This window comes from Ylistrum balloti, unplaced genomic scaffold, assembly GCF_031769215.1.
Source record: "Ylistrum balloti isolate Yb309-2 unplaced genomic scaffold, AGI_CSIRO_Ybal_v1 Utg369764, whole genome shotgun sequence".
Taxonomy (NCBI): Eukaryota; Metazoa; Mollusca; class Bivalvia; order Pectinida; family Pectinidae; genus Ylistrum; species Ylistrum balloti.
The window spans coordinates 798,419-811,755 of record NW_026781961.1 but is presented as its reverse complement, the minus strand read 5'-3'; the positions used below and the strand labels follow the sequence as shown (position 1 = coordinate 811,755).

General features: G+C 37.5%; 1 protein-coding gene across 1 annotated transcript in view; it reads left to right on the top strand.

Annotated features, from left to right (window-relative positions):
* The window catches only part of LOC132543788 (uncharacterized), a 49,842-nt gene extending 37,607 nt beyond the window's left edge, over positions 1–12,235 (top strand). Inside the window, 9 exon segments of the mRNA XM_060207312.1 lie at positions 5,253–5,356; positions 6,280–6,472; positions 6,719–7,039; positions 7,402–7,472; positions 10,156–10,260; positions 11,101–11,195; positions 11,347–11,416; positions 11,702–11,809; positions 12,095–12,235. Of these exon segments, the coding sequence (XP_060063295.1) occupies positions 5,253–5,356; positions 6,280–6,472; positions 6,719–7,039; positions 7,402–7,472; positions 10,156–10,260; positions 11,101–11,195; positions 11,347–11,416; positions 11,702–11,809; positions 12,095–12,235 (1,208 nt within the window).
* Positions 12,236–13,337: the final 1,102 nt, after the last annotated feature.

Sequence of the window (13,337 nt, the reverse complement as noted above, 5' to 3'; positions counted from 1 at the left end):
CACATCAGTCTGTCTTCACAAGTATGTCTGACCTCCAAGTCACTATACACACATCAGTCTGTCTTCACAAGTATGTCTGACCTCCAAGTCACCATACACACATCAGTCTGTCTTCACAAGTATGTCTGACCTCCAAGTCACTATACACACATCAGTCTGTCTTCACAAGTATGTCTGACCTCCAAGTCACCATACACACATCAGTCTGTCTTCACAAGTATGTCTGACCTCCAAGTCACCATACACACATCAGTCTGTCTTCACAAGTATGTCTGACCTCCAAGTCACCATACACACATCAGTCTGTCTTCACAAGTATGTCTGACCACCAAGTCACCATACACACATCAGTCTGTCTTCACAAGTATGTCTGACCTTCAAGTCACCATACACACATCAGTCTGTCCTCACAAGTATGTCTGACCTCCAAGTCACCATACACACATCAGTCTGTCCTCACAAGTATGTCTGACCTCCAAGTCACCATACACACATCAGTCTGTCCTCACAAGTATGTCTGACCTCCAAGTCACCATACACACATCAGTCTGTCTTCACAAGTATGTCTGACCACCAAGTCACCATACACACATCAGTCTGTCCTCACAAGTATGTCTGACCACCAAGTCACCATACACACATCAGTCTGTCTTCACAAGTATGTCTGACCTCCAAGTCACTATACTCACATCAGTCTGTCTTCACAAGTATGTCTGACCTCCAAGTCACCATACACACATCAGTCTGTCCTCACAAGTATGTCTGACCTCCAAGTCACCATACACACATCAGTCTGTCTTCACAAGTATGTCTGACCTCCAAGTCACCCATACTCACATCAGTCTGTCCTCACAAGTATGTCTGACTTCCAAGTCACTATACTCACATCAGTCTGTCTTCACAAGTATGTCTGACCTCCAAGTCACCATACACACATCAGTCTGTCCTCACAAGTATGTCTGACCTCCAAGTCACCATACACACATCAGTCTGTCCTCACAAGTATGTCTGACCTCCATGTCACCATACACATGTCCTTATGTGCTTGTATGACTGTATTGGTTTGGTCTTAACATATTTCAATTATAATGTATATGTTAAAATATGAAGAAATAAGTCAGAATGTAAGCTTGGTTTTTAAGGATGTCTTGGTCATAGCAACATTTTCTCCATAGAAATTTTAAGGTAATGAAATGTATATGATTTGATTAGTTTTTTCTGTTTCAGGGTAGCATTTAAAATGTTACAATAAAGAGTAATTGACTCCTAAATGATAGATATGTAAACATTATTTATTTAGTACTATTGCATTAAAACTGAAAACTGAAACATCAGTAGTTTTCTGAAGTCAAAGACCGACGTATATTTAAAGGTAGAAGAACATGAACAAGGTCAATCTCTACCTTGGTGTAGCATATATGATATGATGGATGCCACTTTACAATGATTTTGGAACTGATGTCACTTCATGTTGACTCTGTTGGCATCACAGATGTCCTTACATCGACTATTGGTGTATTCATTAACCCACCTCTTTACTTTGACTGTGTAACCGATGACCCATCACTTACACTGTGTTGACATTACAGATGACCCATCACTTTACACTGTGTTGACATTACAGATGACCCATCACTTTACACTGTGTTGACATTACAGATGACCCATCACTTTACACTGTGTTGACATTACAGATGACCCATCATTTTGCACTGCGTTGACATTACAGATGACCCATCACTTTACATTGTGTTGACATTACAGATGACCCATCATTTTACACTGTGTTAACATTACAGATGACCCATCACTTACACTGTGTTGACATTACATATGACCCATCACTTTACACTGTGTTGACATTACAGATGACCCATCACTTTACACTGTGTTGACATTACAGATGACCCATCACTTTACACTGTGTTGACATTACAGATGACCCATCATTTTACATTGTGTTGACATTACAGATGACCCATCACTTTACACTGTGTTGACATTACAGATGACCCATCATTTTACATTGTGTTGACATTACAGATGACCCATCACTTTACACTGTGTTGACATTACAGATGACCCATCACTTTACATTGTGTTGACATTACAGATGACCCATCATTTTGCACTGTGTTGACATTACAGATGACCCATCACTTTACACTGTGTTGACATTACAGATGACCCATAACTTTAGACTGTGTTGACATTACAGGTGACCCATCACTTTACACTGTGTTGACATTACAGATGACCCATCACTTTACATTGTGTTGACATTACAGATGACCCATCACTTTACATTGTGTTGACATTACAGATGATCCATCATTTTGCACTGTGTTGACATTACAGATGACCCATCACTTTACATTGTGTTGACATTACATATGACCCATCATTTTGCACTGTGTTGACATTACAGATGACCCATCACTTTACACTGTGTTGACATTACAGATGACCCATCATTTTGCACTGTGTTGACATTACAGATGACCCATCACTTTACATTGTGTTGACATTACATATGACCCATCATTTTGCACTGTGTTGACATTACAGATGACCCATCACTTTACACTGTGTTGACATTACAGATGACCCATCACTTTACACTTTGTTGACATTACAGATGACCCATCACTTTACACTGTGTTGACATTACAGATGACCCATCACTTTACACTGTTGACGTTACAGATGACCCATCACTTTACATTGACTGTATATGTAGGAAAAAGTATTCAATCCTCGCAATGCTAGTGTGGATGTCAACATTTTAATTAAGGAATGTTTTACAGGGTTGAAATGAAGAATGCATTAAAAGTCTTTTTACTATGAAAATTAATCTGTGACCCATTTTCTGATTTTGTTATTTTTGAAGTGACAATAGTTTACTGGATGTTTAATGAGCCATTACGTTGTTGAACATGTTTACACTATACATGATTGTTCCTGTGAAAAAAAGAAACTTTTGAAACCAGTTTTACGTTGTAAGACGAATGATTTGTTAAAGGTTAAAATTGAATGATTTGTTACATTAAGTTAAAGCCTGTACTTGTTTGTGATTTTAATGTGGGCCCTTTACATGTGTGATGATTTCTTAATCATTGAGAACTAAATAGCCAGGCTTGTTGAGCCATTTTTTCCTATGAAGACTGTAGTGTCATACAATGGAATTTGACATCTATATAGTAAAGGTTTCTTTGTTTGATCAGGATAAACATGAATTAGATGTATTAGACGTATGGTTTTCCAGCATTGAAAGAAACTGAAATTCAATTACAGTTAGAATTATCAATATTTAGGGAGGCACTGTAGGGATTTAGCCTAAGTTGACATTACACATGAGAGAGTTAATAGATTCTTTTTACCTATCATTATGTTGATATTGTTTGTGTAAGTATATTATGTAGAATGGTTTAATTAAGTCTGTATATTGGAACACTGATGACTATGTGAGCTGGTTACAACAGTGCAGCCCTGAGGGGAGCCTGCTGTAGCCCTGAATACCCACGTAGACTGCTGTCTGTGAAAGTAAGTCCTACAGCCAAAACAGATCTACAATGCTTTGTCAACAACTGCCATTATTAGTGAGGTTTAAATAGATTTGTCAAAGACAACATGTAATCAGGACCAGTGAGCAACAATAGATGTTATTGTATGTGTTTAGCCGTGAATGTTTAATGCATAACAAATCTAAACACTACTGAGCACACAATAAACTCACTCAAAACACAATTTTCTTACAACTACGCAATATAATGGAAGCATTTGTGCGATTTAAGAATTAGTTGTCAAAAGGTTTATGACTTTTCTGAAGCATGAAAAGTAAACTACTGTCTTGGAGATCGTTTGGAACTAAACCAAGTTATATATCCTGTGTGACACTATTTGAAGACAGCTAAGACATTGTAACTAGAAGACAGTGCTGGAGTTCCATCATCTATAGCCAGGCTTTTTTGTAGCTGCTATGCTTTATAGCTGCTCAGTTTTGTGTACAGTGGATGTTATATTCCTGCAAGCTTTCCTGTAGGTTTCAACTCATTGTGATTTAGTGTTTGCTATATATTATATACGCTTTATTCATGTCTGTAGCTGTTCATGATATGTTTACTTTTTTTCTGTAGCCAATATCAGGGTCAAGGTCAGGATAGAGGATGATCCTGTATACAGAGGTCAGGATAGAGGATGATCCTGTATACAGAGGTCAGGATATAGGATGTCCTGTATACAGAGATCAGGATAGAGGATGATCCTGTATACAGAGGTCAGGATAGAGGATGATCCTGTATACAGAGGTCAGGATAGAGGATGATCCTGTATACAAAGGTCAGGATAGATGATGATCCTGTATACAGAGGTCAGGATAGAGGATGATCCTGTATACAGAGGTCATGATAGAGGATGATGCTGTATACAGAGGTCAGGATAGAGGATGATCCTGTATACAGAGGTCAGGATAGAGGATGATGCTGTATACAGAGGTCAGGATAGAGGATGATCCTGTATACAGAGGTCAGGATAGAGGATGATCCTGTAATCATTGGTCCTTGGGATAGAGGATGATCATGTATACAGAGGTTAGGATAGAGGATGATCCTGTATACAGAGGTCAGGATAGAGGATGATCCTGTATACAGAGGTCAGGATAGAGGGTAATCCTGTATACAGAGGTCAGGATAGAGGATGATCCTGTATACAGAGGTCAGGATAGATCCTGTATACAGAGGTCAGGATATAGGATGATCCTGTATACAGAGGTCAGGATAGATCCTGTATACAGAGGTCAGGATATAGGATGATCCTGTATACAGAGGTCAGGATAGAGGATGATCCTGTATACAGAGGTCAGGATAGAGGATGATCCTGTATACAGAGATCAGGATAGAGGATTACCCTGTATACAGAGATCAGAATAGAGGATGATCCTGTATACAGAGGTCAGGATAGATCCTGTATACAGAGGTCAGGATAGAGGATGATCCTGTATACAGAGGTCAGGATAGAGGATGATCCTGTATACAGAGGTCAGGATAGAAGGTAGTAGGATAGGAAAAGCAGGATCACGCTGTATCTTATTAATATTTTTATGTCTGTATCCTATGTATCGTAATGTTGTCATTATCACATGTTTTTTCTTTGACTGATGTCTGTGCTATGACCACAATATCTTATATATATATAGTATTGTAACACTTTACAGTTAAGATGAAATGGGTAACAGCTAAGATAATATGTTACAGAGGACAACAGTAAAGTGTCTACACAAGTCATCCCTACAGTAGGTGACACACGAACAGGACCATTGTCTCTGACTGTAGATGACCGACCTCCTTCACGAGGACGGGTAAGTATTCCACCCACTAGGATATAATACATTAGTCATCCCCACAGTAGGTGACAATGGACCATTGTCTCCAACTGAAGATGACCAGACTCCTTCACATGGGCCTATATGTAAACTTCCCACTAGCCACAAGGATATGATGTGTGTGTCATTTGAATTACCGGTAGTTGTAGGCAAATTTGACAAACAAATTATTTTTAGGTGACCTGAGACAAAGTCTCAAGGTGACCTAGTGTGATTCCCTTTTGTGCCGTGTTAACTTTTAACATTTACGACTTCTTTGCAAAAAATCCTGAACTGATTTCAATGAAATTTTACAAAAACCATCAATTGGTTAAGGCACACACCAAAAGTGTAAATTATATAGTCCACAACCCCCAAGAGCCTGAGGGGCAAAAAATGTCAGTTGCATGGCCTTAAGGTCTCACATTTCCCCTCTTTTGGAGGGGGTAAAATTTACTATAGTGTATATAGGAAAATTATATTTTTGAGCATAATTTGTTTTATACTTTTCTTTTAGCTCAAACTGGGTTTGAATTATTAGTATAAGCTGACAGTTTGATGAGATACACATATTGACCTCTGCTGGTCCCCATGGGATGATGGGTGGGGCCAAAAATTGACTGAAACTTTAGGGATACTCTACTGTTCATGGAGGGAAGATTTTATAAAGGAAAATTCAATTTTTGAGTTAAATTTCTTATAGTTCAAACTTGATTACAAGTTATCTTTAAACTTTTTTTAACAAAATCATTTCTATGACATGTTACAAAAAACATTGTAACTCAGGTGACTGTTAAGGCCCTTGGGCCTCTTGTTTTATAAATACCCGCAGGATCTGTAACTGTTGTATCAGGTTTAAATCCTTTCTACTACAGAGTAAAGAACATCACAGGACTGATTGTCAAATTTTTGTCTTTCAGTCACCAAGTGGAAGGCAGAAATTTTCTATTATAAAGAAGGAGAGAGGAGATCGGCGTCGGGTTGGGGGCAAGGTTGATTCCCCGGTGGAGTCACCTACACAGGAACTACCAAGCAGAAGAACAGGCTCGTGGATCTATGGTCAGGATGATGACGATGACTCATTAGTTGTTGGAAACACTGAGAGGAAGTCTGGTAATGAAGAGCTAAGGTCCAATAAAACAGCCTAGTTTATTGGTTAAGAATAAGGAAGAGTTTGAATCCAGATCTGGTTGTTATATTCTCTAGGTCCAACTGAATTGCTGTCAAAGTCGCTGGAGACTTTTCATTGAATATATCAAGAGAAGTTCAGAAACATCAAATGTAATTCAAAGAGTGACCTTAACCTACTGTAAATATCAAGGCCAGTGAGTTTAACCCTGTTACATGTTTTTTGTACAGAAGGAGAGGAATTGCCTCCCTTGCCTACTGATGTTCCTCCTCCACTACCTGATCCTGATAGAGTCATCAAGTCAAGCCAGAAAACCTCAGATAAACGACGGCAAACATCAATACAAACGCCAATTGTTAAAAAACTTGAGAAAAAATTAAAACGGCGACAGTTTTCTAAAGACACGTCCTATGAAGATGAACTAAGACAACAGGAGCTTGCAGAACAACGTCGCCAGAAACACATGGAGATGTTAGAGAAAGCTCGGGCCCGCAAACACCAGGGGGATATCAATGGAGATGGCGACAATGATGGGCCTAATTTTGATGACTGTAAGTTATACAAGGGAATGATGGAAAGGGTGGGATGACAGGGTCAAGCTTGTCAATTTTATGTTATACCAGGGAATGATGGGAAGGAGTTTTAACAATTTAAGTTATACCAGGGAATGATGGGAAGGGTGGGATGACAGGGTCAATGTTAAGAAATAAAATAAAATACACCTAGTGTTGTAATGGTGACAACAAGTTTTGATGGCTGAAATACAACAGGAGTTGTGTATAGAATAGACAAAGGTAAAACATTTCTACAAATTGACACAGAGGAATGTCTTAGCTCCATTTTGAGTTCTTCAACAAAAATTATAAATGATAAAAAACTATAATACTGACAAGACTTGTTTTGTCATTTACAGATGGTTTCCTGGCCAAATACTGTATTTTCAACAAAACCAGTGTTGAGATGTTCAAACACACATTTGACAATGTAAGTTTTCTTTAGTATCTCATTTTCATTTTTCAGCTGCACAGACTGTGGTGAACATATAAATGCTAAGCTTATGTCACCAACACACCTGTGTTGTCAGGACAACTTGATATTGGCTATAAAATGACTTGATTGAATTATCACTTTTTCTCAGTAGTCATAAAGGTGATCACGAAAATCTAATTCAGGAAATAATGAGACACCAGACTATTTGTCCTTTAACATCTACGTCAAGAAACTCTTAATTTGTATAAATATTATTAAAAATTTTGACTCATGAAAATTAATTTTTGGATATGATATAGTTAAATAGCATGTAAACATAACAAAGAACATCATTCCAATACATACCAATGTGATAATAGTAAGATAGAAGACAAGGATGAGATATTTCTCCTTGAAAAGACTTCGATGTCCTTGAGGTTGAAGGACTTTGACCAGATGTTAGATGTCACTTTTACCTGTCACTTCCCAGTCATTGTTAGTCAGTATGTCTTTCTCTGGGAATGTTCAGAGCAGATGTTCTAGACTTCTGAATATTACACTTGATGTACATTCAAAGTGTCAGGTTCTTCCAACTCCTCGACTCGACTCGTTCCCCGAACACCAACTCTGGCAACTTGTAAGGAAGGTGTTTATATAGGGAATCCTTTGAAGCTAAAGTTATAGTCTGTTTCAACTAAGAATGTCAACTTATTTTGTGACTAGGATACTTACATATCAATAATGAAATAGATAAAGCTTCTATTTGTCTTAATTAATTGTAAAACAATATTTAGCATATAAAAGTATTATAAGATAGATATTAAATATTAATATAATATATTTAATATAATATTATTATTCCTTATATACTGATTATCATGTAAGATTATGTTTAATTAATGAATAAAATTCATTAAGTCACATTGATATACTGATGTCAGCAATTAAATTAAATTTATATTTATACATGTAATGGTGAATCAATATGTGCATTTTAACACTAAAATAAACTATTATTTAAAATAAACAGTAAACCCCTAAACGAAGCTGAATTAGCAATGACTCGTTTATCTATGACAATACATTATCCACTTTACCTAGATATTATGTCCTCTTACAACCTTTGATAGTCAAGTACTAGATAAGTCTCTACTAGAAAACACAGAACACTCTATCCAAGATGGAGAAGCTCGGATGCTAAATCAGCATAGGTCACCAGGTCTATAGTCCCAGTCTGATAACGGTCCTTCAATGTGGTCAGGCGTCTGTCAATGTTGGTGTATTTCTTCTTACGGGTTTAATGGTGCCTCCTGCATCTCTCTGATTACGGCTGATGTCTTTCATGTTCTGTATGTCCTTAAGCGTCTGGCTGATGGTGTAGATGTTGGGGTGGGCATGCAGTACCTTCTTCTTCAGTCTCCATAATGTCCTGTTGCTGTTCCTTGGAATCTGTCTGTAGATGAATCCATTATGCGAGAGGTTCTGTCCGCCTCTTCTGTTGGTGATGACCTTAACATTGATATGAGCTTTAGCCATCCTTTACTTGTATCAAATCACACAGATTATAATAGCACTCAAATTAAACACACTTTACACTAAGCAGAAAAAAGATTAACTAACATATGCATGACAAAAGTTAAGTAATAAATCAAGCAATGAGAAATTGATGCTTCAAAGTGCAGATTGAAATATGATAATTCTCCGAAATGTACTGGGCTTTTATACATTTCCTATTAAACAGCTTGGGATTGGAACAGTTTTAACAAATATATTTGATTCCTTTATTTTATAGTTATGAACAGTTTTCTGAACAGTTATCAGAACTTGATTATCTGATTTACCTGTACACATTACCTGTTCAACAGTTCTGCACCAGACTATAACTCACTAACATCACAACTGACCTCCTATGTAAACATGTTGTCATAGGCAGAGTTCAGGGAAGACTCTGTTCTTCCACAGGGTTACTGCTTGTTTGACCTTGAACTTGGCAGTATCTATATCTGATATATTGTAAGGAATTGCCTAGGTAATCTAGGTGTTGCTATGTCACATAATAACAAAGTGACCTCTATTTCACATTTGACTTTGACCTGGTGACCTCTATTTTACATTTGACTTTGACCTGGTGACCTCTATTTTACATTTGACTTTGACCTGGTGACCTCTATTTTACATTTGACTTTGACCTGGTGACCTCTATTTTACATTTGACTTTGACCTCAGTAATGATATTTTGGTGTTCCATGGTATATATTGACTGTAGACTTAAGATTTGCTTTATTTTCATCAAAGTTACTGAACCAGATTGGGAATGGAGACCTCTGTTTGATCTTTAACCTGAAATACCACTATCTTTACCATGTATATCAGCGATACTAATTAAAGTATTTAGACAAAATAAATCATACAGGGTCAAATGATGTACTGCATATCAAAGTGAGAAATATGACCATTGTTTGACCTTGACCTAGGTTTGTATATTAATCCATCTCTGTGGACATGAAGAAGTAATGTGAGGGTGTCTTGGTATTCAGGTAGATCACTAATCATATCGCTGTAAAGTTTAAATCATTTGACTCATGTAGTGTTCAACCTAAATAATGGTAGAAACAGTGATTAAAGGAAGAAAGTGGAGAAGATTGAGATTGAATATCTCTGAAACAGATTTAATGATGAAATATTTTTGTAAAAAAAGGTAGATGATGAAGATCGAGGCTGGCTAAGTGCAACAGAGGTTATGGTAGCCCTGAGAGCTGTCAACAATAAACTGTCCAGGGTAGAGGAAGAATATCTGTACAGGGTAAGACACAGATTGATCATTATCTCATCATGAGGAATTTAAAGGATGTCAAAATGTCCCTCTACATAATCTATGAGAACTGATGGAAAAGTTGTGAGCCTTGTACTGAAGAAGTTAAGTAGGGATAACCTTTTTCCCTGACTATTTTAAAGCTGTATGCCTGAAGACTGGTGTCATGTTGAAGAGGTAGTACTTTAAAGTAAACAAAGCTAGTGACTTTTGTAAAATAAACAAAATTGCTGAAAGAGCAGTGATTCGATATTTGTATAAGGAAGGTCTAGCACCTAAGGATATCTACACTGATATGGTAGCAGCTCAGAGGAATGATGTCCCTTCATATACTACAGTGAAAAGGTGGGTGGCAGAATTTATGTGTAGCAGGCAGAGTCATGGAGATGACACCTGTCACTGTTGCTACCCCAGAAATGGTCAATAAAGTCCATGATATTGGTCAGACAGAGGTTTGTGACTATGGATGAAGCATGGGTCGATCATTTCACCTCACAGGCCAAAAAACAATTTAAGTAATGGAATGAAGGAGATGATGTTGAAAAATAATGCAATATGTCCACCAAAAGTTTAACCCTTAAATATGAGACTCACAACTTACCCATCAGCCCTCATATATATACAGATATATAACATTTTATTCCTGGAGAAATCTTAATCAAAGCTTAGAGCTGTCAGTAATAAGCTGTATCAGACAAAGCAGGTATCTTTGTGGTAAATTGTTGCATTGATATAATAAAATCACAGTGATGTGGTGATATTGCAGAAAATATTAAAGAAAATTATCATACAGAAAAAGAAATAGGTTATTGAATTATTTTTATGTTTCAGATACTTGAGCTGACAGGGTACAGTATCAAAAATGGAGCAGACTTCAAACTCTTCTCAGTGGTAGCTGCTCTTTCACAGAAAATTGCTGCTCTGGAGTAAGTAACAGATCTCAGTGGTTTCTTTGATGAAGATTAAGTAGGCTTCTCCACACGATTTAGATGTCAGTGTCTCGTATCTTTTAAAGGTGATATTGAGACTCTCTCACTGTATCTATGTGATAAATCTGTTTCTATTGCCATGTTTCAGTAACTGGATGAGAAACATGATTGGTAAAATGGATTTTAGTATGTTGGAGATGAAGTTATTTATGTGTAAGGTAAGAATCTTTTGTTGATTTTTTAATTCTCTTATTTCAATTACTTTCATTCATTTTTAAGGTATTATATTTCATCAAGTTTGTATCAGAATTGGTTGGTGTTTTAAGAATTGCTGGATCATGGATAGTTACACACTAAACTGTCCTTTGTGTCCTAAATGTAGACTTCTTGTTAACAATGAAGTTCTTACAATTTCTGTTTATGATTTTTATTGTAAACGTTTACAAGCTTTTTTGTATATCATAGATAGTGTGTCACATATTTAAGTTGTTTGTGTGTTTTAGAAACTATGGGAATGCAATGTTGACCCGGAGACCAACAAGATTTCTATAGACCAGCTTTGTGTTTGTTCAAATGCTTGACCCACTTTAAAGGTCACAGGGGTCAAATATGTTAAAATCTTTAAACAACTTCTTCTCAATAACCAAAAGGCTCAGATTGCTGATATTGTGCCTGTGGCATGCTGGGATGAAGGGCTATCAAGTTTGTTTAAATGAATGACCTTGAACAACTTTCAAGGTCACAGGGGTCAAATATGTCAAAATCTTTAAATAACTTCTTCTCAAATACTAGAAGGCCTAGGGGGCTAATACTTGGCCCATAGCTTATGAGCAGGAGTGAGTTTAGCACTTCACTCAATAAGAAAAGTCAGAATATTGGGTCCATGCTGGGACAAGTTTATTCAAATGAATGACCTCAACCCACTGTCCCATATGGATGCCCTTGACCTGCTTGACTTTCTCACTTACATCCCTCTCTTCATCATGATACACCAGTCTGTAGTGGACAACCCTCTGGATGATACTCGTGACAAGTAAAGCTCCAAGTCAGGACGATACTCGTAACAAGTAAAGCTCCAAGTCAGGACGATACTCGTGACAAGTAAAGCTCCAAGTCTGGATGATACTCGTGACAAGTAAAGCTCCAAGTCTGGATGATACTCGTGACAAGTAAAGCTCCAAGTCTGGACGATACTCGTGACAAGTAAAGCTCCAAGTCTGGACGATACTCGTGACAAGTAAAGCTCCATCTCTGGATGATACTCGTGACAAGTAAAGCTCCATCTCTGGACGATACTCGTGACAAGTAAAGCTCAATCTCTGGACGATACTCGTAAAGATATCTCGTGTGACAAGTAAAGCTCCAAGTCTGGATGATACTCGTGACAAGTAAAGCTCCATCTCTGGACGATACTCGTGACAAGTAAAGCTCCATCTCTGGACGATACTCGTGACAAGTAAAGCTCCATCTCTGGACGATACTCGTAACAAGTAAAGCTCCAAGTCTGGATGATACTCGTGACAAGTAAAGCTCCAAGTCTGGACGATACTCGTGACAAGTAAAGCTCCATCTCTGGATGATACTCGTAAAGATCCATCTCTGGACGATACTCGTGACAAGTAAAGCTCCAAGTCAGGATGATACTCGTGACAAGTAAAGCTCCAAGTGTGGACGATACTCGTGACAAGTAAAGCTCCATCTCTGGATGATACTCGTGACAAGTAAAGCTCCATCTCTGGATGATACTCGTAAAGCTCCATCTCTGGACGATACTCGTGACAAGTAAAGCTCCAAGTCTGGACGATACTCGTGACAAGTAAAACTTCAAACTGCACAATCAATTTAAAGTGTTCATTGGAGAGGAATTGATCAACCGTATTCCAGCATTGAGACAGGAATTAAGTGCAGGTCTAGTATTGAGACTGTCTATAGAAAAGTTGTTTGAAAGTGTTGAAAAGTTTGGTCAGAAGTCAATGCAGGGACAGTAGTTACAACCAAGAACCAGAAAAAACCTCAGAAAACATGGAAGGTTGTAGGATTGAAATCTACAGGGATAAAGAATGAACTGTGGAGTTGAGGCAATGGTTGAAAAAAAGGTTGTAATGTTACATTTATCTATAAACTAGTTCTGTGGTCTGC